The 27809-nt window shown below is 40.6% G+C and overlaps 1 protein-coding gene across 6 annotated transcripts in view; it reads left to right on the top strand.

Annotated features, from left to right (window-relative positions):
* RAD51B (RAD51 paralog B) overlaps positions 1–27809 on the top strand; it is a 747205-nt gene that overhangs the window by 612623 nt on the left and 106773 nt on the right. For all 6 annotated transcript variants that reach the window (XR_012516148.1, XR_012516149.1, XR_012516151.1 and 3 more), the window contains one exon: positions 24385–24463. Coding sequence is in view for 1 of the 6 variants with exons in the window: in XM_003924464.3 (XP_003924513.1) it covers positions 24385–24463 (79 nt within the window). In the remaining 5 variants the exon portion in view is untranslated. The remainder of the gene's footprint in view (positions 1–24384; positions 24464–27809) is intronic.

Here is a 27809-nt window from a genome sequence, read left to right as displayed (position 1 = left end):
ACACTGAGCTTTGCCTAGTCTTGGATAAGTGCCTTTTTCTCAAGGACTGCATTTTCCTATATAAAAACAGAAATTTGTCTTAAAGAAAAAAAAACTGTGCTTTCAAGAATAAAAGCTCTACTGAGGAACGAATTTTGAGTATTCAAACAGAATTCATGGATAAGAAATATTAGTGCTAGGTACCTTTTTTTTTTTAACTCTTAAAGCATTATGTACTCATATTTGTATGCTTCCAGTATGTCTTTGCAGTGTGTATTAATGCCTAGAACTTTTCAGCATGTTCTCCATGGCATGGCCTTGGTGATTCCCTCTCTTACATTCTTGTCAGCCACCGTGAAGAACTGGCGTTCTCTGGACTCTCACTGCACATGGTTTTAAGTTCAGTTACCTGCTGACTACCTCCCTTTTATGCCAGCTGCAAGTTGTAGCACAGTGCCTGGCACAGAGCAGATGCCCAGCTTGCATCTGTTGACTTAAATGAAATAAACTCCAAAGATGACAAGCTACTATTTGTAACTTCAGGATTCTCTTGTGCAAAGTCCTCTACATAGCTCTTCATTCAGGGACATTTCTAGAACTCAAATTATCATGACTTCCAGGGAGAAAAGTTGTAGCCACTGGATTTGGGGGCATTGTTTGAGGAAATAAGCAAATCCCACAGGTGGAAAGAATTGTGAGTTGTGTGTATGTGTGTGTGTATCTGTGTGTGTGGAGGTGAAAGATGTTTAGGAAAAATCTGAAAAGCTATTGCAGTGGAATTAAACCATGAAAAGTGTTTTAGAGGGAGAGGAATTACGGTAGACTCAGCAGTGGTGGCACTGGCGATAGGCCTGCACCTACCCTGGGGTGCAGAAACTGGCCCATCCAAGTCAGCTCCATGGGAAAGAATGACCACAAAGTGATCAGGGGTCACCAGTGGGAAAAACTGGCATTTGCTACATTTTGTCACACAAGACAGTAGAGTTGTTCTCACAGTAGGGGCTGGGATGGGGCGGAGGTAGTGGTGGTGATTTTAGTAAACCAGTTTTCTGGTGAGGGGGGCATGTTTCTGTTTTTACCGCTTAACAATGAGACGCAGCCCAAATAACAGATCCCTCAGTACACTGAAATGCCAAGGCCAAATGAACTGGTAGAACTTTGTGGCTTTGGCTCTTGGCTCACAGGCATATCCGTGCATTAGGGCCATGGCTTGGCAGTAGACAAAGCAGCTGTGTGGGTCCTCAGGGAGCTCTCTGGCTCTGTGGCTTTCTTTGATATACAACTCAACTTTGGCAAATTTTTCCTCCCACGGCGCTGTTTATGAGGTCCAGAGGTAGGCAGAGACCTTCATTATGGAACCCAAAGCCAACAGCAAACTAAAACTACAGGATGTCTTCCCACATTCACACTCTGCTTGCAGGCTGAAGAGCTAACCCACAAGGCTTTCAACAAAGGGACAATTTAGGGGAAGAGACTGCAGAATTCTCTTCTCAGCTTCCCATGTCTATAAATCTGTAGGATTGGCCAGACCTCTTAAACTTTATTTCCTTCAGAAGGAAAAAATCTCTTACTTAAAAAGGATTCTGTGTAAGATTACTAATGTACTGGTTTCCAATTCAATAGTATTTAAAAACAACAGTAGTAACAACAACAGCTAACATTTATCAAGTACTTAACCATTTGCCAAGTACTAAAATGCTATGCATATATTATTAATTATGTACTTATTATCACATCTTTGTAAGGTAAGTTCTATTATCCCCATTTTATATGTAAAGGAACTCAATCCCAAAGAGGTTACTTGTTAGTTATTGTTGATCTTAATAATTATTTACCAATTTAAGGTGTAATTTTACAGATATATCTTATAATTGACTGGTTTTTCTGAACGCCACCTTCCTCAGTTTATGACACTGGGCCACAGATAATAAAATAATTAAAATCAGCACATTCTTAATTGTTAACCCACCTCAAACTATAACTGAGTCTTGGCCAGTTTTAAGTAATATCATCCTTTTATCAGGAAATCTAAAATTAAGACTTTTCTAAAGTCATGAGCAGGTATACAGAAAGTGATTGACTTGGCTGGGCATGGTGGCTCACGCCTGTAATCCCAACACTTTGGGAAGCCAAGGCGGGTGGATCACGAGGTCAAGAGATTGAGACCGTCAAGAGATTGAGACCGTCCTGGCTAACATGGTGAAACCCTATCTCTACTAAAAATACAAAAAATTAGCTGGATGTGGTGGTGTGCACCTGTAGTCCCAGCTACTCGGGAGGTTAATGCAGGAGAACCTATTAAACCCGGGAGGCAGAGGTTGCAGTGAGCCAAGATCATGCCACTGCACTCCAGCCTGGTGACAGTGAGACTCTGTCTCAAAAAAAGAAAGAAAGAAAGTGATTGACTTGGTGAATGAATGGGATCAACTGTCCTACAGCACTTGTGCAGTAGAGTGGAAACGAACATGGTGTTGGACTGAGAACGGTTTAAGGTATTGGAGGCAATGATTCTGTTCAAGTGCCAAGAATAAACCAATAGACTCTAGAGGGGCTGCATGTCATGGTTTAACATCTAGGTTATAGCGATGCAACTTTCTTTCTTTACCAGTTTCTGTATCCTCTGTGCTTTCTATAGCAGCTGCTCCAGGGAATGCTGATGATAATATTATCAGTTGCCATTTTTGTGCCAGGCACATGGTAAGAGCTATACAAACATTATCTTTACAATATGCTGTGAGGTGGGTTTTTACAATAACACTATGAAGTGGGTATTATTACCCTGTATTTACAGATGGAAGAAATGGGTTATGGAGATTATGAAGTACTCTGAAGTTAAAACAACTAGTAAATGGTGGAAAAGAGACTCTAAAGTGAGGTACAGCTGCTAGGTTGTCTTGCCTCATAAACGGTGTGATAGATATCTGGTATTTCTGTTCATCTTTTCTCTCATACCTACACCATGATTTTCCTGTAAGGAAACATGCCTCTTCAATTTTTTTCAGCCTATGTTGTCTAGTTAGGGCTGATTATACCCACTGGCTTCATGTCTGACCAATGGAAGGATCGCTTTTCCTGTCTACAGAGATTGGTTTGCAATAGTTGGTTAACCCAAGCTAACCTGAATAGAGTAAGCCCAGAATTTTGCTGAACAATAAGAGTTGCTAATTTGGTGGTATATAGGCCTAGAGCTCTTTGTAGCTGTCTTTGCCACTATATGAAGGAACCCACTTGGGAATGACAATAAATCAACCTAGAATAAAACAAAAGAGATTGAGAGAATGTTCCAGGTGAAAGGAGGGGAGATTATGAGGTCCTCATCTGAGGCCCTAGATCCAACTATGCCTAAGGTCAGTTGCTCCTGAACATTCCAGTTAAGTGAGCCAATCAGTTCCCTTTGTGTTTGGTCTCAATCACATCTCTGTTACTTGTAACAGAAAGAATACTAAATAATACACATATTGGATACTCATCGTTACATACAAATGTGAGCCGGATAATTCTAATAATGAGAACCTGTATTGCTAAGTTAAAGAGTTTCTTCTCCCATTAAGTAGAGATAATTCCTGATTATTCAGGGTCTACTTTCCTGGTTCCTATATGATTCCATCTGTTTCTTTTCCTCTTCCTTCTTAGGCATTTGCCCTTTGTCTTACTGGTTTCCTTTTGGCCTTTTCATTATTCACCTCCATCACAGTACAGAGAGAGAAAAAAAAGCCTGACACTTACATTAAACAGCTTTTCTGGCTTATAAAGCTCTTGAAAAAGTTTCAGATGAAGAGTAAGTTAAAAATATTGACTTAAAAGCAATTACAAAATCATTTTGGGGTTTTATTTAGCCATTCTATGCATGGCCTTTTTTTAAAAAAAAAGAAAACCACATATTAAGCTTTGATGTCATTGCTTCCACGACAAAAATGCAACCTTTTCTGGGTTAGTTGCACTTAATCATTAATGATGAGCTGTAAAATATTCTTTCCACTTCAAAAGTGGCATCAAACAAGTAACTAAGATGAAATTAGTAATAATTTTGGAAATGTGGTCATTCAGCAAGCTGATTTTTACTGAACATCTACTGTATACTAGGTTAGGCTCTGGAAAAAGCAAAGATGAATAAAACATAATTTTCAAAATCTAGCTGGATCAGCAAGTCTGAATTGTGAGTGAGCAGGAGGGGCAGAGGTGAGGGTGGAGACTGCAGCAGCCAGTGGCCCATATTGAGAAGGACCTACTGAAGGCTTTGGAAAGTAGATACTATAGGGAGCTGAGGATGGTCTTCAGGAAGTGAAAAATGTGCTAATCCACTGGTGTGGCCTTGTGGATCATATACAAAGGTCTTAGTTGTCTGACGGAGAAAACTCACTTTAAGATACGTGAATATATGATCCATACAGTCTACCAGGACATCCCTTTGATACACTGACCATATACATATAACATAATATATTATATTCTCATATACACTGGGAATATAATATATTATCTTCTAGGCTTGGTATATAATCAGAAAGCTGGAAGTACAGGCATTTCAGTCACCGAAGCTGTAGACTACAGTTCACCCTAAGCAAGGAAGCGAGTGTTTTTTATCATGTCATCTCCTGGATTCCTGGGTCTTTTTGAGTTACCTCAAACCTGGGCCATTTAGCTTCTTATGGGCAGGAACCTCATTGTGTTCATCTTTGTTTTACCTAATGTCTAACTCAGTACTTAGAATATAGGAGGTACTCGGTAAATATTTGTTGAATTAATATAACATTAAATAAATCATTCAGTTCTGAGTAGTCATTGTTTATACTTGTTGTAAATATGGTTTATATAATTTCCAAGTATGTCTGCCCTTTTTAGGTCTTGTGTTTCCATTTTGGTGTAGTCTGCTTTCAGTGGCACCCAGCTAGAATTTGCCTGCTCAACAGAAAATCTCTGGGAGTACCGAATTGCATATCCTGGCTTGATTGCTGTCAGAGAATGGCAGAGCACATACTCTGTCTTTAACTGGAATTTCCATGTATAAGAGAGGGGATGTTTTTGTTTGTTTATTCTGAAATGGAAAACAAAAAAGTAATGCATGCTAGTTGTGAAAAAAAATCAAGTGATATAGTAGGAGGGAATATAATATATTATCTTCTATGCTTAGTATATAATCTTCTTGGCTTTTTCTATGCATATATCAAAAGATTTATGTACTCACCATATACAATGTCATATAACCTACTTTAAAAATGATCTACACATTATGGATAATTTTTCATGTAAATATACATATTACTGATCCTTTTTCATAGCAGCATAGTATTCATGGTATGGCTATACAGCATTGTAGTTAAGAGCATAACACAAAAATGAATGAAATTTTGTGTTTCTTAAAAACTTTCATTTTTAATTACTTAAAAAACAGCCAGTCATGGTGGCTCTTGCCTATAATCTCAGCACTTTGGGAAGCCAAAGCGGGTGGATCAGGAGATCAGGAGATCGAGACCATCCTGGCCAACATGGCTGGTGAAATCCCATGTCTACTAAAATACAAAAATTAGCCAGACATGGTGGTGCGTGCCTGTAGTCCCAGCTACTTGGGAGCTGAGGCGGGAGGCTCGCTTGAACCTGGGAGGCAGAGGTTGCAGTGAGCCGAGATTGCACCACTGTACTCCACAGCCTGGTGACAGAGTGAGACTCTGTCTAAAATTTAAAAAAAAAAAAAAAAATTAGCCAGGCGTGGTGGCACATGCCTGCGAGACTCTATCTCAAAAAAAAAAAAAAAAATTGATTTAAACGAAAGAACCAAAGAGGTAGCAATATAGCTTCGTTTTAGAAATAGCTAACTTAGTGCATGAATATTATAGCCATGCTTTGCTTTGTCATTAACTTTGTCTAATCCTTCTACCTAGGGACACCAAAGAGCATGGTAAACATTTTACAAAGACTCCTCAAAGCGTATTCTGTGCTGATCTGGACTGAATGGATCTTTAAATCTAGTTGTTTTTAAATGTCTTTTAGTAAGGCCCACCTTCATTGAGCCTTTCTCTTAAGATCCTGATTTGAAAGGGGTAGATGGCTCAGAAAACCGCTCCAGATCACCAAATAAAATATCAAGTTCTGAACAATGAGACACCTTAAGGCCATCCCCCTAGCTATCCCCAAGATCACCCTCCCTCCTCCTGCGTCTCCCTCCTCGAGCTGGAGATCCTGCCGCTGTGCCTGAGGAGGAGTGAGGCCTCCAGGCTCTCGTATTGCTAAAGCTAGTTTTTGTTTTTGTTTTTGTTTCCATTCTCTTTTCTCTTGCTTCTTCAGCGTCTCATTTCTCCTAGAGTTCTGGCTGACTCCCCTGGGGATGAATCTGCCTGCTTGTGCATACTGGAATCCGCAGTGTCATTAGGGTAGTTATCTCTAATTTATTCTTCCTCCTTGTGATTAGAAGAACTAGGGCTGAGTATTGAAGAAAACTCATGTGGACTCTTGTCTTTGTGATAAAAGCTTCTGTTCCATAGTAATTAGGCAGAGCTCTAGTTTACTTCTAAAACATGATTAACTCCTTGGAAAGGAGGGGAGAAAACGGAAAGTTATTTAAGATGGGTACCCTAGGGGAACAAAGAAGAGGATTTTCCCATTGTTAGGCCTCCTAATTAGACTAAGCCCAAGGTTGCTGTGTGTCATTCCAGGAGGCAGTTGCCTGCCTGGTAGGAGGACAGGAGCAGAGGGGTGACAGAATGAAGCTGACATCAGAAAGGCCCCAAAAGAGCTTAGGACTTTTTCGGGGGGGTGGGGAGAGACGGAGTTTCACTCTTGTTGCCCAGGCTGGAGCGCAATGGCGCGATCTCAGCTCACTGCAACCTCCGCCTCCCGGATTCAAATGATTCTCCTGCCTCAGCCTCCCGAATAGTACAGTTGGGATTACAGGCACATGCCTCCACACCTGGCTAGTTTTTATATTTTTTAGTAGAGACAGGGTTTCACTATTTTGACCAGGCTGGTCTCAAACTCCCGACCTCAGGCAATCTGCCTGCCTCGGCCTCCCAAAGTGCTGGGATTCCAGGCGTGAGCCACTGTGCCCAGCCAGGACTATTTTAAAGACTGTGTCTTCTGGACTTACCTCCTGTTTCACCTCTGAAGGGCCCTCAGGGAGAGAGGGAGCTTAGACCCCACACTCTGTTCTGTAGTTCCTCACATAGTTTTTCTCACTCAGAACCACTGAAGGAGGTTGGGTTTCTTTATTCCTCATGACTCTGTTTTGCTTGACTTGTTTATGGTGAACCTGTGGTATTACCAGAAAAACATAAAGCCATATTCATAGTGTACCAATGGGGAAAGAGAGAAAAATCAATTGTTTGTTGAGACTGGCAAATAGTCTCGCAGTGTAGTCAAGTCAGCATTAACAGTAAGAAGGGAATATGGGATTATGATACTGTAAAAGGCCCGGGAGGATTCTGAGCAGACTTCATTTTTAGCATGACTGTGGGGTCTCAGTGCCAGGCCATGCTGCACCCCACAAAGGCCCTATCCAGACTTCTCAGCCCAGGGAACGCCTTATATTGGACAGTTTTTGACTCCTTTGATGGTCAGTATTCATCTGCATTCTCAGCTTCAGGGTCCTGTGTTTCGGGCAAGATAACCTATTCACTCCTTCTGTAGAATGCTCAGCCTGGTGGTATGTGTGTTAAGTAGGTAGACTGCCTGAAGACACAGATTGAGCACAAACAGGTGATTCTAATGAGACTTTTAGAATTTTAAACTCTTTACATATCCAATCTGGTTGCTGTCAGGCTCTTCTTACCAAGTTCTTTCTGAGATCCTTCTGGTGCATATACGTACCTGTTTCCTGAATTATTTCAGTCTGTGAGCCTATTTCTGTGAATTAAAGATGCCTTAATTCCCCTATAATAGTTGATAAGTGAGTCATTCGATGGTTATATATAGTGTAAGATTTAGACACAGTCACATTAAAAACATTGAAAATACAAAAGACAAAGCTGGCAGGTTCCTGGTTGTACCCTGACAGCACTGGAGAGAGTTACTGTATAAAGTTCCAGCTCTCCTCCATCTTTCTGAAACTAGATTTAGTTTGTGCTTAAAGGAAAAGCTGGGAAGGGTGCCCTGCTGTCTCTCTGTTACACCCTTCAACTCCTCTGAAATCCTGTCTTGTGTTTTCTTTTTGTCCTTTGCCCTTGCATTTGCTGGAGGAGGACTTCAGGGAAATAGTAAGAATGCCGCAGTAACAGAGAGAATTAATTTGACCATGCTCTGAAGAAAGAGCATGCTGATTTCTCACTAGCATTGGTTCCTCCACCCATCAGAGCAGCGCCAGGGATGTGGTACATTAAACAAACCAGTCCCATTTGACCAGCTGTTTTTGAATGTGTCAAGCCCACATTTTAGCCTCTTTACACAGAAACATGTTGCCTTCCTTGAATCGGTTCCTGTGAGACTAAAGAAAGTCCCGTGTGGCCCAAGCATGATGTAACAGGGATGTGTGCTTCAGAATTCAAGACACACCCTCCGTGTTCCTGGCATCTTTTTGCTGTAATAATCACATAGCCACAGTCTTCCTTCTGTGACCCTTGAAAGCCAGAGTTGCCTCGCTTCGGCTGCATTTTCTAGCAGGCCTGAACAGGAGGACCCAACTCTTGTTTCTTAAGGGTCTGTGGAAGGTGCTGGGAAGTCAGACTTGCCTAACCGGATATCCAGAGAGCTTAGGATTTACAGCTGGACAGAGCTCTTGTGCATCTTGGTTTTTTGGTTATTTATATACTCCTGATTTAGGGTAGAGAAAGGGAATGGATTCCTGTTGCTTGAAATTGCCTGACAGTATTCGTTTGCTTTAATTGGCATTAGATTTAAGTTTCCAAATTCAGATCATGATGAAACCAGTTTATACTTACTTGAAAGTTGAAGTTGGTGATACTTACATTAACATTTTATTTTTAAAAAACCAGTAAAAATAAAATTTAAATGTAGTATTTGATGGCGATGAACTTACTAGCAATAAAGTTAGTTCTTACTTCCTTCAGAGTACCCAATGGTAACATTAACAAATGGTAACATTAACAATTTTAGTAATGGTTAGAAATATCATTTTAAACCTAAATGTACAGTTCGATAGCCTGTGTATGAAGTTGTACTTTAGCCTTACACACATAGGCACTCTCACATGGACAGCAAGGAAAGGCAATTAGACCATTCAGCTAACTCTTTAGCCTTAAAATGGAGCAAGTGACCAACTTTTCTGCATTTTTTTTATCCCCATAAGATTCTCTCATCATAGTGCAAAGAAAGTATTATTTCTCAGGTTCCTATGATGTGCCACATTTTTCACTAATTTCATCTCTTTAATCCTCACAATAAGCCTATGAGATTAGTGATATTGTATTCATTTTAGAGATGAGGAAAATAAGGCTTAAAGAGTTTAGAGTACCCAACATTATATAGCCAAGATTTGAAGACATGTTTGGCAAAATCTAAGATGTGTTACATTTTGTAATAATGTTGATTGTACTTGGCCCCAAGCCACCTTTTTTAGTGCTCTATAAGCATGATTTGATAATAGCTAAAAAATAGTATTGAGCAGCCTTAAGAGGAGCTATTTGGTACATATGTACAGTAGGATGTGTGTTGTGTGCACACTTGTGTGCACGTGCGTAACTCTCAAACTGCTATTATGACAGTACTACTAAATCACTACCTAATTGAAGATAGAAAAACTAAAGTTCACAAAGAGTGCCTTCACTTTAATGTGGAGATTTGACCACATGTTCATTCTTTCTCATGATTCATTTGAAATTATTTCCATGTGATAAAATAGTAAAGTTAATCCAAAAAGACAAAGAGAGTGTGAATCTTTTTAAGACATCAACAGATTTCAGCAAATAATAGAATACAGGAAATGATACAAAATTGGCAAGAAAGAACAGAGACATTTTGGTGCCTTCAAAATAGTGTAGGAGTAGAACACTTGCGAGAGTTCTTCAGGACTTAGAAGTACCAGATATCAAAGAATACAGAAAAGACAAAAACAGCAGATTGGTTTAAAATTTTACATGAAATATATAAAGTAGCTGAACCTCCTTTTTCATGCAAGAAAGGCAAGTGACAAATCTCCAACCCAGGATAAAAGCCAAAATTTATCTTTGGAGACAGACTTGGGACTCTAGACAAAGCAAAGGACAAAAATGGGCATTTTGTTAAAACAGAGGATTATGCCTGCCAAATGGTGAGTCTATAGCCTCTTTCTCTGCCCTGCTTCTAGAATGTAGCAACCAAACAAGAGAGTGAAGAGCTCATTTTTTAAATATCAGTCCACTTCTAAGAAGGTGTCTCCATTTATTGACTCTACAGTGGATCCCACCAGTTTACAAATGCTGTATGTATACACAGTGCTTTTAATTGTATTTTTAGTATAAAAATATTTGATGCTTTAAATATGATTGAAAACCAAGGAATACCAGACTTTGGAAAATGCCTGTCATATCAAGGAGAGAAGAAAACAGAATAAAAGAGCTGTGAGGATTTAGAGATAATGTAAGATTCAGAAGAAAACTTAAAGTGTAATTAATTTCTCAGAGTTAAAAATGTCATAAGAACAAAAATAGGAAGCAGTGAATTAGAAATGGTCGGAAGACAAGGAAGAGTACCTGGAAATTAATAATATGATAGGTGACAGATTCAACTAAAGAGCTGAAAGATAATTTTAAAAGTGGCATTATTTGCTATTTTAAATTATGTGTAAACATTAAGTTGATTTAAAAATGTCAGTTGTCTAGTGCTGTGAAAACTTTTAAAACAGAAAAAGGATGAGTCAGAATTAAAAGGGGAGATAACCAAGATAGATACTGAATAAATCAGGATGTTTAAATTTTGACTTAGGAGATTCTGTTTTCAGCATGGTGAACCAACGCACTCCCAAAATCTACACCTCCATAAAAGTAACAAGAACATTGACAAAAACTGTCAAAATAAACTTCTTCAGAATTCTTGAAATTAAATAAAGGCTCACAACAGTCTAAGGAGTGTTTATGTGAGGAAAAAACAAACAAACAAAACAAGTGATTCTCAGGAAGAACAGCAAGACTTGTGGAATTTTAACCGCCCTAATTCTGTTCTCTTTTCATCAGTGCTATAGTAACCTTGAACATCAATAGTCTTTATTTGTAGCATCTTTGAAAGCCAGCATGGTAGCAGCCACTGGATAGGATAAAACAGGTTTGGAGCACCTCAAAAACCCCATCCCAGAGACTTGCTATTATTTGACCTAACAGCTTGCTAAAAAGCTCCATTCTCAGGGCTTGTCTTTATTTGATCTAGATTCGGAACTTGGTCAGTGTGAACAGCACTACCCACAGAGCATTTGTTGAAAACAATCAGTGGTAATTGCTTACCATCATGGCTGCCCAAGGCTCCATTACCAGGTAGGGCCAATAAGAGGCTGACCAAAAAAATGTAAAATCAATCTGGGGGAATAAGATGGCTACAGGGGGTTTTGTAAAGCTTTTACATATACCAAAGAATCTAGAGGGCCACATACATACCCAGCGCTTTGTAAGAGCTGAGAAAACCTGAAGCTCTCACTTCTGGCTGCACTTGAGGCTGTGTGCAAGAAGGAATTAAACAAAACAGAGGTATATGGCTTGATGGGGTATTGAATGCATGACCCAACACATACACACACACACACACACACACACACACACACACACACACAGAGAGAGAGAGAGAGAGAGAGAGAGAGAGAGAGAGAGACAGACAGACAGACAGACAGACTGAAAGATTTACTGATTCACAAAGGAAATCTGTTGTGTGATTAGTGGACCACTAAGTCACTTCATGTATAAGGGATCTTCAGTAAAATTAACTGACTGACTTCTCATCAGAAACCACAGAAGCAAAGGTAATAGAATAACATATTTAAACTGTTGAAAGAAAAAGATTGTCAATCCAGAATTCTATACCCAGCAATACTATCCTTCAAAAATGAAGGAAAAATTAAGACATTCCCAGAAAAACAAAATCTAAAAGAATTTGTCACTAGTACACCTACCATATAGAAAATACTAAAAAGAATTCTTTAGGCTGAAATGAAAGGACACTAGAGAGTAACTCGAGTCCATATGAAAAACTAAAGTGTGTTAGTAAAGATAAATATATAAGTAAATATAAGGCAATATATGTATTTTTGTTTGTAAGTCTGTTCCTCTACTATCTTATTTGAAAGATAACTGCAAAAAGCAGTTATAAAACTGTGTAGATGGGCTTATAATGTATAACAATGTAATCTGTATGACAACGGTACAAGGGAGGGAAAGAGAATAGAGCTATATTGATGCAAAATTTTTGGAAACAATTGAAATTAAGGTGGTATCAATCTGAACTAGTTTTAAATTAAAGTATGAATGACAGTATTAGGGGAGCCTCTAAGAAAATAACTCAAAAATGCATAGTGAAAAAAATAACAAGAGAGTTAAAATTGTATACTAGAAAAATATCTAACACAATGCAGTAATAGCAGAAAACCGTAATGGCAAAACAGAGGAACAAAAAGGAGTTACACACAGAAAACGAATACTGAAATGGCAGGCATATATTCTACTTCATCAATAATTACATTAAACATGAGTTGATTAAATGCTCTAACCAAAAGGCAGAGATTGGCAAAATAATTTTTTTTTAAAAACAATATGATTCAACTATATGCTGTCTACAGGAGACACACTTTGAGTGAGACACTGATAGGTTGAAAGTAAAAAGATGGAAAAATGTATGTCATGCAAACAGTAAAGAAAGCTGGAATGGCTATGCTAATATCAGACAGAATAGACTGTAAGACAAAAATCATTACTGGAAACAAAAAGACATTTTATAATTATAAAAGGATCGCTCCATCAAGAAGACATAACTATAAACATATGTGCACCTAACAAGTGAGCCCCAAAAAACATGAAGCAAAAACTAATAGAATTTAAGGGAGAAATAGAAATTCAGTGATAATAGCTGGAGGCTTCAATACCCCACTTTCAATAATGGATATAACAACTAGATAGAAATTCAACAAAGAAATAGAAGACTCCTCAAGCCTGTAATCCCAGCACTTTGGGAGGCCGAGGCGGGTGGATCACAAGGTCAAGAGATCGAGACCGTCCTGGTCAACGTGGTGAAACCCCGTCTCTACTAAAAATACAAAAAAAAATTAGCTGGGCATGGTGGCACATGCCTGTAATCACAGCTACTCAGGAGGCTGAGGCAGGAGAATTGCCTGAACCCAGTAGGCGGAGGTTGTGGAGAGCCGAGACCGTGCCATTGCACTCCAGCCTGGGTAACAAGAGCGAAACTCAGTCTCAAAAAAAAGAAAAGAAAAGAAATAGAAGGCTCAAATAGCACTCTACACTAAGTAGACCTCTGGCCTATTTAAAATTATATTTTTTAGGGATTCAGATGAGCTTACTTTATGCCCCCTAATTTCTGTAGAAAAAGTTGTGAAGTAGGCCGTGTGTGGACAAATTAATAAATATTTTCCACCCTGCCATTTCCAGCAGAACACTCTACACAACAACAACAGATATATGTTCTTCTCAAGTATAAATTAGGCCACAAAGTGAGCCTCAATAAATTTAAAATATTGAAATCATACAAACTTCTCCAATCACAATGAAATGAATTTTTTTTTCTTTTTTTTGAGACAGAGTCTCACTCTGTCACCCAGACTGGATTGCAGTGACACCATCTCGGCTCACTGCAACCTCCACTTCCCAGGTTCAAGTGATTTGTGTGTCTCAGCCAACTGAATAGCTGAGCTTACAGGCATGCACCACCACATCCAACTAATTTTTGTATGCTTAGTAGAGGCAGGGTTTTGCCATGTTGGCCAGACTGGGCTTGAACTCCTGGTCTCAAGTGATCTGCCCACCTCAGCCTCCCAAAATGCTGGTATTATATGTGGGAGCCAACATACCCAGTCCTGGAGTGAAATTAATAATAAGTAACAAAAGAAAAATTTGGAGGCCAGGTGTGGTGCCTCATGCCTGTAATCCCAGCAATTTCCGAGGCCGAGGCGGGCAGATCACGAGGTCAAGAGATCGAGACCATCCTGGCCTACCTGGGGAAACCCCATCTCTACTAAAAATACAAAAAATTAGCTGGGTGTGGTCATGCATACCTGTAGTCCCAGCTACTCGGGAGGCTGAGGCAGGAGAATTGCTTGATACCAGAAAACGGAAGTTGCAGTGAGTGGGGATCGAGCCACTGCACTCCACCCTGTCTCAAAAAAAAAAAAAAATTGGAAATTCTCAAATGTGTACAGATTTAAATAACACACTCACACAGACACACCCTAAATAAGCAATAGATCAAAGATTAAATCGCAAGAGAAATTAGAAGTGAATGAAGATGAAAACAGAAATACAACATACCAAAACTTATGTGATGTAGTTAAAGCAGTGGTTATAGGGAAATAGATAGTTTAAATGCTTATGTTAAAAAAATAACTTGATTGCATGTAAATTATACCTAAATAAAGCTGACATAAATGTAGAATTGGTGGCCCATATTTTTGACTGTATAAATTTGCATACTACCATGTATTTATAGTCAATAAATTTTCTCTGATTGTGGCATAATTCAGGAAGAATTACTAACATTTTCAAACCACATGTAAAGTTCACTGGAAAAAAAAACCAACCTGGTTTTTAAATTGTATTAATAAATATTAAGCTTGTAGTTAATTACATGCCTGCTAAAATAGTTAGAGAAAAATGTACTGATGTTTGCAATTTACTTTGACATGTAGTAACACCAGAACAAAAAATAAGATGGATTGATGGATAAATATATATGTGATAAAAACAAGTGTATTAAAATGATTTTGGTTTTTGTTTCTGTTTTTTGAGACAAGGCCTTGCTGTGTCATCCAGGCTGGAGAACTAATCATAGTTCATTAAAACCTCAAATTCCTGGGTTCAAGCAATAAAACGTTAATGGTAGAACCGATTGATATATTTATGGATAGTCACAATAAAATTCTTATACTTTTGTTGTATGTTTGAAAAGTTTCATAATAAAATGTTGGGAGAAAAACAGTAAACTCAAAATGTCATTCCGACCCTCAACTATTTGCTATTCCATCATTTACTAAGTTAATATCCTACTGATCAGAAGAAATTAATGTTTTCTTTAAGGAGCTTGCTCTTCTCTAGGCAATACTTTCTTATACTTTGGGAACCTGATGTATATTTATATTATAGGTAAACATTTTGAAAACAGTCACCAGAGAGATATTATACAAGAGCATAATGATATTCTGTGAGGGAATAAGATCCTATAATCCCAGGGGCAAACTTCCTAAGAAACTCTTCCCAGAGACCAGAATTATATTTTTAGGGATTCAGATGAGCTTATTTTATGCCCCCTAATTTCTGTAGAAAAAGTTGTGAAGTAGGCCATGTGTGGACAAATTAATAAATGCATTTTCCACCCTGCCATTTTCCAGCACTATATTACTTCTACAGATCTTGCTCTTCTATTTTGAGAAGGCAGTTTAGATGCCACTAAACTCATTCTCTGCTCTCTCCTTATAATCCTGCAAGGCTGCTGGTGTTGAGGCTTCAGTGTTCCATGCAAAGTGATTTTCCAAGTGATGAAGCAGATTCTAATCAGTCTAAGATCCAAATACAGACTGAGAGTTGGACCTCTGCCACCTTTCCCTCCAGCTCTCGCAACACAATGGGGAATTCCTGTGAGGATCACTGGGTACACTTCAAGCTCCCCTGATCCTATGGCCTCGCTCCAGTCACAGATCTTCCTGTCTGGAGCATTTCCGGCCCTTCTGTCCTTTGGCTTGGAGAGTTCAGCTCAACCTGGGAAGGGACAGAAGACTTGGGGTTATCAAGAGCCTGTTGAATTATCTGATGCAAGACTAACTGGTTTGTTTGCCTCCCTGGCTCTCTTCCTGAGCTTCAAAGCAGCTGAGAAAACAATTTTTTCTAAGTCTTGGACAAGGAGGAAAACCCTGGCATGAAGGATTTCTGTCGCAGACACTTGGCATAGCTAGAGGAAAGGTTTGTTTAACTTAGCAATGGGTTTTATTAGCCCAGGTCTCCAGCCGAAGTCAGAGAATAGGGTCCCTGTAGAAGGACATTTCAGTGAGTGGGTTTCCTCCCTAATTTCTCGGCAGGACCCTTGCATGAAGATAAAAGTATCAGACACATTCAACAAGGAAATCCCCACTGAATTTATCAACAACCACATAATCTTGCTGATCATGAGGGAGACTGAGACAGGATTAAAAAACTAGCAGCACAGGAAATTGTGGATGGATGCAAAGTCATGTTTCTGAGCTGTCTATTTCAGTTGCTTCTTGCTGTACTTTTCTTTGCTGAGCATATTACACTGTCTCTGGGCCCCACATTTTATAGCAGATAGTAGGGATAGAAAGAAAGCCAGTCCTACCACCTGCCCTTACAGGAAGAAACTCTTCTGCTTATACTTTTCCTCTGCCAGATCATTTTACTCTTCCTTTCACCTCCAACTAATGTGAGATTTGGGGTTGTGGGTGGGAAGGGGAAGGAAATAGAAGAGAGAAAGGATTCCTTACTGCTGTCAAAGGAAGCCTTCCTGGCACAGGAATTAGAGAAGAGAAAGTGCCAGCTTACCCTCAGCTCATGGCTGCCCATTCATGTCTGCTTTCCTGGGCCACAAAGGCAAAACTCACTTTTTCCTAAGGTTGGGGCTATATTGCAGGAACTCATGTAAACTGCCAGGACCAGAACTCTATAAAAGCAGCCTCCAGGCTGGGCACAGTGGCTCACGCCTGTAATCCCAGCACTTTGGGAGGCCAAAGCGGGTAGATCACCTGAGGTCAGGAGTTTGAGACCAGCCTGGCCAACATGGTGAAACCCCATTTCTACTAAAAATAGAAAAAATCAGCTGGGCATGGTGGCAGGTGCCTATAATCCCAGCAACTCAGGAGGCTGAGACAGGAGAATCGGCTGAACCCAGAAGGCAGAGGTTGCAGTGAGCTGAGATTGTACCATTGCACTCTAGCCTGGGTAGCAAGAGCAAGACGCTGTCTCAAAAAGAAAAAGCAGCCTCCAGGATAGCCTGTGCCCAAGGTTCCTGACATCTCTGTGCTGTCTGCTCCACACTGGCCTTCCTAGCCACCCATGGAGAAGGGGTGGGCTTGGTTGCCTCAGATGAGGGCCACACCTATACTTTAAAAGGAGGACCCAGACACTATCCCTAGAAGGTGTCACCATCCTGGAGAAGGCCTGAGGTTCCTATGCCCAGCACTTTCTGTTCTGTGGCTCCTTTTCCACTTACTGAGCCTCTTGGAAGTGGGATCAGGCCAGGAAAAACATGTGATGCTATAGCAAGCTGAAACCAAAGACTTGACTTTGGGCCTGGCCAATGTGAGAGTCTTGGCAGTGATTGACTGGGAACCCTGCCGTTTTCTATGGCATTTTCTGAGTTCCCTAACTTTGGGAAGAGAGAGCCAGATAAGTCCTAAAAATGGGTATGAATCAGTAGAGCTTCTGTGGTTCATCAACTTGTGCATTTATTCCCTCATTCATTCTTGCATTTCCTAATGAAGGTTCCATTACGTATATAGCACCACACTAGAGGTTTTTGGGACCAGAAGCAGCAGCAACAACGAGAGTGGTCAAATAGATTATAGTTAATTCAGGTAACATGAACCGTCAAGCAGTCAAGAAAACTAGTAATTAGAGAATACGGATAAAGTGCGGGGGGATGAGAGAGAGATGACTTTAGGCTGGAGAAATCGGCAGAAGCTTCTGGAATAGGTGACATTTGTATTTGGATTTTCAGAGAGGAAAGGTAGAAGGCAGACTGCCCGCGTGGAAGCTTGCGAACAGCTGAGGCAACTGGCATGGATACCCTGTCCGGCCCCCTTCTTTGTCTTGAGTCATGCAATATCCATGCCGAAAAGAAAGTGTCCTTATTTGCTGTTCTGTATGCTGCCTCATGTGATGTATAATCCCAGAAAAGTGGGTGGAGTTGTATGTGACAGATTGGGAGCTGCCATCGTGGTGGTTACAAGCAAAGACCAGGTAGTACAGAACCAGATAGTCTTGGTTGGAACCCAGCTTCAGCACCTACCTTCGAGGATGACTGTGAAGATGAATGTCTGCTGGTTGTTGTTGTTCTCATGAGCAGTATTAGTGTAGGAACTCTGGAAGTCCCCCTTACCCACTGCAGTTCGATTGCACTTTCTATCATTACAGAACTGTTTCTCTTTTTGAGAGTCTTGTATTACAATGTAGACACACCTGAGAAGGGTGACGTGGGAAGGTTTACCAGCCCTCACTTTAGGGGTAGAGAGAATTAGCTGACAGCTTATTTACAGAGAGCAAAACAGAAGCCTGGGGGGAGGGACATAAAAGGAGGAGAGAGTTTGCAGGGAGAAGCCCATGGGCCCCAAAGGCCAATTTTCCTTCCACGGTTTACTTAGAGTACCACCTAGGCCTCTGTGTTTCCACTTGTAAATGGAGAGAAACCTCCACATACCAGCACAGGGGTGAAATGAAGAACAGTGAGGAAGGTGCCTGCCCATCATTCTAGTAGCCCGCAGCTGAAAAGCACCACACTGGGCCCTGCAGAAGGGAACAGAGTGAGATTACAGAAAATGCCCAGATCTTCTGAGTTCCACTGAGAATTCAGAGTTTGTCTCTAAGAAATAAACTGAGTTAGAAACAGGTGGTAGTATTTTAATAAGTGCAAATTTATAGAGTATAAATTCAATCTACCTGGTCCAGAGTGTGGTACTCAATAAATGTTTGTTGATGGACGGATTGAATGCCCTAGAGTGAGGAGCACATTGTAGAATGTCACAGTGGAAAAAGCCCAAAGGCTTCCCTGTATTGTCTGCCTTCTGCCACCAGAATGTCAGCTCTGTAAGATCAGCGACCTCTTTGTCTCATTCCCTGCTCTATCTCCTGCACCTAGATCAGTGCTGAACACAGAGGAAAAGACCCAGTACATATTTGTGTATTGAAAAGTACATGGATGGGTGGGTGGATGGTACAAATAAGAATTATTTCCAGATGGTAGTGGGATTGGGGATTCAGCATTGAACATATTTGATATACCTTAAATGTTCCTCCAAAGAATTGATGGATGGATGGATCAATGGATTGATTAATCGAAACAGGGTCTCACTATGTTGCCCAGGCTCATCTCACACTCCTGGCCTCAAGCAGTCCTCCTGCCTCAAACTCCCAAATTGCTGAGATTACAGGGCCAACCCCTCCAAAGAATTTTAAAATGTGAGTGACCACTTTCCTTGCAAGGATAGGTAAAAAGAGGAGAAAGTATATTCATTAGAATGCAGTTAAAGCTGCGCTGGTCTGATATGAAGGAAATATTCAAGAAGAAATAGTCTGGCTATTTGTGGGAGATGGGATTAACCACTCACAATACCACATACCTACCACATGAAGCCCAGGCTTTCTGAGCCACATATGTCTACACTCACTCTTGCTCAGTTACATATTTCTGTGAACCCTCAGAGTTCCAAAGCCAACTTTCACACACTGCACACAGGTTTGAGTGTGATCAGAATTTTTCACTAGGGCCCTGGTGTTTTATTAGGCAGCTAGGCCTCCCTGCAGGGCATCATGTGTTGGAAAAGACTGAATGATACTTGAAAACCGCCTAAGTCAGACAATGATTAGAACATCCCAGATTTATGGGATGGCTGAACATCTGAACTAGCACAGCCTAAATTATCTGCTGGGGGGTTGTCTGCTTTAGAAGAGGATAGTTTATAGTTTGCATGGCAGAAGGTCATGGGGCATTAATTTGGATTTTAAAAAGGGAGGAATCTATATATATCCACAAAGATACATGGAAAGCATCACTTTTTTTTCCTGAAATATATTGAAATATAATTTACAATTCCCCTCACTAGTGTATAATAGTACAGAATCTTCAGGTTATAAAACTCAAAGTAAAAGCAATATGCATCTTCACATAGTATATAATAGCATATAATACTAGTATATAACATCACAGAAATCTTCAGATTAGAAAACTCAAAAGCAATATGCATCTTCGCATAGTATGTAATAGTATGTAATACTAGTATATAACATTACAGAATCTTCAGATTAGAAAACTCAAAAGCAATATGTATCTTCACATAGTATGTAATAGTATATAATACTAGTATATAACATTACAGAATCTTCAGATTAGAAAACTCAAAAGCAATATGCATCTTCACCTCAGTCCTCTTACCATGATGTTGGCACTGAAGTGTTTGTGGGCATGGATTGCTTTGGGCATCCAACTACCTTCTTTTTTGTCATTTTTTTCTTTTGGAATTTGGGCCCCAGTCCAAACACATTGCATCAGGCATGGTTTGCTGGATAAGGAGGAAAGCAGGACTATCCCCTCCCTTGTTCCACATACTGTATCTCCATTGATATAACCTGAGAACATGCTAGATTCTTGAGAATTTACATCTCACAGCTGACTAATATTGAACTATAGTTAACCAACACTCCATTTTCTGAATACTAAGTCTTATTTCTCCTGTTCCATAATGAATCATTGGTGCTCTGTTCTCAAGGACAAGACCTTTCATTTTTTTTTAATAAAATTGCATCCCAAACAATGAGTATGGTTAGTTCCAACATTCCAACCAAATTGAGATTTGTTTTGATATCATGATTATCTAATCTAATATATGAACTCTTTCTCTAAACTCCTTGTCTTCTGTTACCTTCCCATCAATTCAGCATTCCATCAGTGGGTTTAGTTACGTGATTCATAAGTCCAAATGTCACCTCTTCAGTGAGATCTCATGATACTCTATTCAAAATTGACACCCCCACCTTCAATCCAGTACACTTTCTATATTCTTTATCTTCTCATCCATTGCATGTATACTCATCGAACATAATATAATTGTATTTATTTTATACTTCTTGTCTTTCTTTAGAATATAAGCTCTATTAGAGCAACAGTTTTTGTCAGTTCCATTTCCTGCTGGATTTCATATTTGTTGTATGAATGTATTTGAATACATCAGCAATCTTATTCAAGTCAGTAAGACCAAGGCTAGAATTCAGTACATTCTGCTAGAGATTGCTGTCCCCCACCAGGTTACTATTGACCTTTTGGTCACTCACAAGTCCACTTAGTAACATTAGTATCCAACTCAACTTATCTTCACTTTATCCAGAAGACTATCAAGAGAGTTTGTCACATTTTTTGCTGAAGTCAGATATTTTGTGTTGGTGATAGCCGTCTGATCTATCAATCTGGAAGTTCTTTTCCAAAGAAAGGAAATGGAATTCATCTGACATAACTTATCACTTCCTTTTTCTAACTGCACACGGATCATCCTTTTGATGACTCATTTTAAACTCTGCTCTAGAAGGACAGTGCATTAATCAGTGACCTGTCCAAACTCTCTGATTTCCTGCAGGGAGGCCCCTCCAGGTGTGAGATCCTCTTAGCTGGGGTTCACAGAGTGGCTATTAGAAGGTGGAGTTAGCACCACAGAGTCAGAAGGCTTCGGCTCAGATGGCATTCTTTTTTTCTGAGTCTCAGCTTCTGCAGTCCATAAAATAAAAATGGTAATATTTTTAAAAATATGGCATAATACTTTATTTATTGCTAGTTATTTATGCCCTTTTGGTTTCATGTCTAGTTGCTACATACAGACAACAAAGATCTGAGATTTGGGATATGTTTAGTTTATTTTTACTGCTATTTGATCTGAAGGATTTACGTTTCTCTTATCTATTTCCTTTTCCCCCCTCATTCTGACCCAGCTGTAGTTTATGCCCTTATCATCTCATCACTGATTTATTGGAGTCACCCCCTAACTGGCCCCACAGCTCCCATCTCTCGCCTCTCTGTCTTAGACTCTTCAATCAGGCTCATTGCCTAGAATCTGGCTACTCAAAATGTAGTCTGTGAACCACAGCATGAGTGTCTCTTGGGAGCCTGTTAGAAATGCAGACTCTCCCAGGCTCCACTCAAAACCTACAGAATCGGAATGTGTAGGTCAGCAGACCCACCGGTGAGGCAAACTCACATTAAAACCAAGAACCAAGTCTTTTCTTCTACCATGCCATTCCCCTTCTAAGGGGTATTCTTAAAATTCACATTGAACTGTCTCCAAACTATCTCAGGCAGAAAGGGATCCAGGATCCACCTTAATTTTCAAATAAGATATTTTTGACATGAAAGTGTAAGTGCCCACCTATACTTCCTTCTCATTGGTTCTGAGAATGTTGAACTAGTTTATCCAAATAACTTTAGAACACTTGTAAAAATTACTGAAATTCAACTGGAGACTTCCTTCTGGTAGAAGCCAAGTATATTGTTGTTTGGTGAGTGAGGGTGAAGGGGTACTTGGGAAGCATATGTGATGGGTTAGTTGAAAATGTTCCTATTATTTATTAGGAACTTATTTTGTGTTTGATACAGTGACAGGCGTTTTGTATACTTAATTTAATCCTTATAATAATCCCACTTAGGAAGGTATTTTTGTTACCATTTTACATGTGGGGAAACTGAGACTTAAATAGTTTAGGTTGTCCAGGGTCACAGTTTTGGTTTTAGAGTTCAGGCTGCACTGTAGTAACAAAGATACCAAAATACAGTGGTAGAGACAAGTGGCTCTGTCCTGAGAGGACTGTGACCCCGGGTAGGAGACACTAATGTTCTCTGAAGCCACCCAGCTTCCCTCTCTCATTCTGCTTTGTCATCCCCAGGGTGTTGTCCACACCCCTGTGCTTGGAGCTGGGTCCTGTCTTGGGAAGGGTGAAAGGGAAAGTGAAGGGCGCTCCACCTTAAGTAAATGCTCTCCACCTTAAGTAAGAGAAAATGTAGTCACATAGTAAAGGATTTGGTGAAGGACCAGGGCTAACAAAGAAACCTTCGATTGCTTTGCCTTTAGCAAGTTATTTATTTAGCAGTTTTCTCATGAAAATGTAATCCAGAAGTTCTACCTGTGATTTGTACTCACATTCTGCTAGTCAAAGCTTAGTCCCATAGCCACACCTAGTTGCAAAAGAAGCAGAGAAATGTGGAAAGTTGGGGAGCTCTTTACTAAAGGGAAGAAGGGGAATGGCTACCAGAGGAAAATTGTGGGCTTTGCCGTAGGCTCCTAGCTGATGAGTGCAAGAGCTGGATGCCAAGCCTATCACTAAAACCTGCGATCTTTTCATCACATTTCCCCACCACTTCTCATAGTTGACAGTACATATTTGTTGAATTGAGACAGTCAAGATATTATAGTTACGCCCTTCGATTATTTGAAATTGTTTCTTCCTTCTCTCTTGCCTCCCTGATTACCTACATGGTTCAGAGTTCAAACTGTCCCTGTTTCTGATAATGTTTTCATGTGTAAAACAGGAAACTGATGTTAATCTTCCTTCAGTAGAAATACTATAATAAAACAATCCACCAATTGTTAGAGGTTCTGTAGAGCCATGTGAGATATGATAATGGCCTAATTATACTGGTTTTTAAATGACCAAATAACCATCTCCTTTAAAATAGGTGTCCTCTTAGCAGAATGCCATTGCTGAAAACATTTTTGAAATTTTGGCTGGTATATCAGTTAACTCTTGCTGTAATAATGCTTCATGACACCACCACCAAAATCTCAGAGGCATACAGCAATATTTAACTTGTGTATATGTGGGTCTCTGGGGGTCAACTCCTTAGCCTGAGCCTTCCTGGCCAGCTGTTTCAGGTATCTATTGTCTTCCTTCTGAGGTAGCAGACTAGCATGGACATATTTTTCTCTGATGATGGCACAAACATTAAGAGAACAACTAGAAATACTTGAGGCTTTTTGAGGCCTTGACTGGGAACCGGCACAACCTGTGTCGTGCAACCTGGCAAGTCACGTGCCCAAATCCACAGTCAAGGGCTGTGGAAAATGCTCTCCACCTTAAGTAAGAGAAAATGTAGTCACATAGTAAAGGATTTGGTGAAGGACCAGGGCCGAAAAAGAAACCTTTTATTGCTTTGTCTTTAGCAAGTTATTTTGAATATTTGCAGTGATAGTAAATCTTTTAAATGTAGCTTTGAATATTTTTTAGTAAAACAGCTAAATTTATAAATAAAAGTAGAGCATCAAGTTAGGTTTATTTTGGGGCAGAAAGGCAGCAATTTAAGCATGTGTTATAAAATAATGAGACTTATTTCTAAAAGAATTAATTCAAGAATGGTATTTGATGGCAGAAAAGTTGGAATAAATGTGTAGCCTTTTAAGATGACCTCTTTGAAAGGATAACACTCATTTAAACATTGGGTTATAAATTTTTTTTTAAATAAGACTTGTGACTTACAGTCATATGTTACCACTTTGTCTCAAAGTGGGACGGAGAGTGAATAGAGGCCCATCCCTGATCCTTTGACTAACCCTAGAAAAATGTGCTTTATGTGCAGATTCTCATTGCCAAGTCCCCACTGGCTCCCTTCACCTCATTTGTCTACACCATCAAGGAGGAAGGCCTGGTTCTTCAAGGTAAGATCCTTAGATTAAGCTATTTCTTTAAGCTGATTATGCGCAGTGCCACCCATTGCTAGTGGTAATTACTACTATGGTTCTGACAGAAGCTGGCTCTGGATGGAATCAAAAGCCAACATGCATTGGCCAGTGATATTTACCCTAAAGAGAGCAAGAGATCAGCAGTTGTGGCAAGAATTTAACAGAGAAAATTGAGGTAGGGCTGAGGGAGACCTACAGAATTTCATAACAGAATGAGACGATCAAAACATGAGGATCAAACCGAGAAGGCTCGGAATTGCTACCACCCCATTCCTCTTTGCAGATCCTATGGCGTGGTAGGCAATGGATATGACACCAGTGTGGAGGTGAGGAGCCAGTGCTACCCCAGAGTCTTCTTGCTTAACAAGCTGAAGAGCCACCTGGGCTGGCAGCCTCTGGGGTGCAGTGTCATGGCTCCTTGAGCCCTGCCTCCCTCACTCCTTCTGGTTTTCTTGTTTCGTTTTCTTGTGCTTAAGCCCTGACACGGTCTTCCTGCGGAGGACCTGACCTTTAGAACCTGCACCTTGTGACCTGAACCCAGGACTTGGAGCTGAGTTCTTGCTTAGGGTCGAGCACCCTGAGGCTAGAACTCACTGATCTATAATGGTAGTTCATTCCCAGATGCCAGATACCAGATACACTGGTGGTTAGGAAAGGCACCCAGTTACAGGTCTTTCCAGAAAACAATTCACATGAAGGGGTAAATTCAAGTGCTGTTAAAAGAGTCAGCCCACAAAATCAGATATCCAAAACTGCTTTGTGGATGAGGAAGGATCCCCACAGAAGTGCTCGGGATACATATCTTTCCCCTACTGTCAGGCAGGAGACCGCACCCACAGAGATGCTTAGGTGAACATCTGGCCTGAGCCCTAGAGGAGCATATTGTCACTGCTGTCCATGGGAGAAGTCCTATCCTGAAGGATTTTATAAGTTAAGCATCTTTCCCAGGTTTGTGAAACAGGGCAGTTCCTGTGATTTCCCTGTAGAGACACATTGCATTGCAAAGATGTAGCAGGGATTATGTGGGGCAGGCTAGGCAGCCCATGCTTCTAACTGAGGAATGGGCTGCAGCCTTCCCCTTTCCTTCCCCTTCTAAAATGTCTGCTTCTTAATGGACTCACAAAGCTGCATGTTTGTTTGGTGTAGCTGAGCTCCACAGCAGGAACTCTCAGGTCCACAAAATTTGGGGTGAGAACTACTGACCTTTGGCTCTTAGCCTTTGACTTATGCTATCCAAGTTCCTTGGTAAATATTTTTTTTTACAATTGCAAATAGTGTTTTCTGACAAAGGAACAGAGATTTTAAGACCAGATTAAGCAAAGCAAACAGCAGGCCTCTTTGTTACATACTCTCTAAGGGTGTATAGCTAATAAGCAATCAGAAAGCTGGACTTTTATTTACCCAGTGCACAGTGTGGAATTCAGCTCTTCAATTTTGAAGGCTTTCCTGAAAGATTAGAAGTAGAGTAAGTAGCAAATTTAGATGAAGATTTCAAGAAATTCTATGGAAGATTACAAGATAATTTCAGGAGGAAAAGAGTTGGTTTTACTCAGATGACCTGTATCAAGAGTCTTGATGTGATACACATACCCTGATCACTGGGCATTTTGTTAAATAGCATTTGTAAGCCTGGTCAAATTTGGATAACTTTTGGGATAACATCTGTGGGAACAAGATTCCCTGAGTTGTCTCTCTGATGCTCATTGCTAGGATCATGATTTTAACAGGGAAGACAGTTATTTACAGAAAGTAGAGACTGAAAATACAATGAATTGGTAGAGGTTAAAAAACTGCAAGGAATGACTTTTCAAAAAAGTTGGATAACGGGGGAGAAAGTGGATCACTAAAGGAGGCTGACCTGGAGCTGTGTCTAGGAAAGAGAGAGAGAAATTCAGGAAAATGTCTTATGCTTCAAAAACAACAACCGGTAAGTAAAATGCTTGGTTAAGAGACCTCAGAACCTCACCTGGTTGCTTTCTACGTTGTTTTCTCTGTTCCACTCCCCAAGCGACACAGCCCCCTCAGAGGTTTCCCAGCAGCAGTGGAACACCTCTGCTTTTACCAGCAGAGCCCCTGAAACAAACCTCTTGGTATGCCGTGCTTTCTTGCTGTGTGCTCCCAAAGACTTTGGGAAAACAAAAAATGCAGGTCCCCAGAAAACACAGGTCCCTCCTTTATTAGAAAGAACCTTTGGATTTTACTTCCAGCTTTGGTATCATTTTGAGAAAATCTCTGGGCCTTGATTTTGTCAGCTGGAAAATGAAAATATTAACCTTGATTCAAGGCTTTGAATACTGTCGCAACCCACTGGTGGGTCGTGAAGTGAAATTGATGAGTCACAAGCAGCATTTGAAGACAGAGAGAGAGAGAGAGAGAAGACAGAAGAAATAGAGAGTAAAAAGTGTCAGGTTGCATCACACGTATTGTTATCATTTCATGAAATATTTGCTGTGTGATTGTGTGTGAATGTGCGCACACATTATGAGTTTGTCTGGGGCTGCAGTGTAAAACGTTTTTCTGATGTGGATCGTTGTAACCAGCCTGCAGGATCTGTAACAGCCTTGTCACGTCACTTTGTCCCATCCTCCTAGGAGAGGATGTACTCATCATTCCCTTAGCTCAGCCCAGTTGTACCCTTGAGATCTCCACATACTGCAACATCAAAACGAATCCCCCCCCACATTCTTGCCAGATGACTGAGCTAAAAGACACCTGCACAATTCCCCAGGTTTAAAGCAAAGAAACCCTTGGTCCCTGAGTGGAAAACTTGGAAAGGTACCACCAGTCAAGGCCAAGTAACTTTCCTTACATGAGGAGTTGCACTGGCCGGTTAGTCCCAAGTTGGCATGGAAGTTGGAGCTCTGGGTGGGATGTACAGCCCATGTCCAGGGACTTGGAACAGACAGGGCAGCCCCTGTGCTGCCAACTAGAAGGAGGCTGCCAGCCACTGTGGCTGACATTCGGTCTTCAATAGAGCCGCCTGGATGGTGGGAACAAGCCAACCACACAGGCTACCCGTGGGGGTAGGGGATGATCCCTCAGGGCCTTTTATCCCTTAGCGAGCCCCCAGATGCCTACTGGCCTGCTAGCCAGGAGACTTTATAATACCTGAAGAACTCCGGAGTGCACAGGCAGAGGGAGGGAATAAAAGGTGAGGGCAGAATTCGATTTACCAGCTCCGCAGGCCATTTCTCTCACCGTTTCTCAAGGATTAGGACGCTGAGAACAGTCAACAACTGGGGGCCTTCTACCCTTCCCTCCGCTTTGTTCCCTGGGATGGGAAGGACAATAAAGCGGCAGGCTGGAGAGACTGAGGGGCTGG

The sequence above is a fragment of the Saimiri boliviensis genome, chromosome 2, assembly GCF_048565385.1.
Source record: "Saimiri boliviensis isolate mSaiBol1 chromosome 2, mSaiBol1.pri, whole genome shotgun sequence".
Taxonomy (NCBI): domain Eukaryota; kingdom Metazoa; phylum Chordata; class Mammalia; order Primates; family Cebidae; genus Saimiri; species Saimiri boliviensis.
This window is presented reverse-complemented; position numbering and strand designations above follow the sequence as displayed.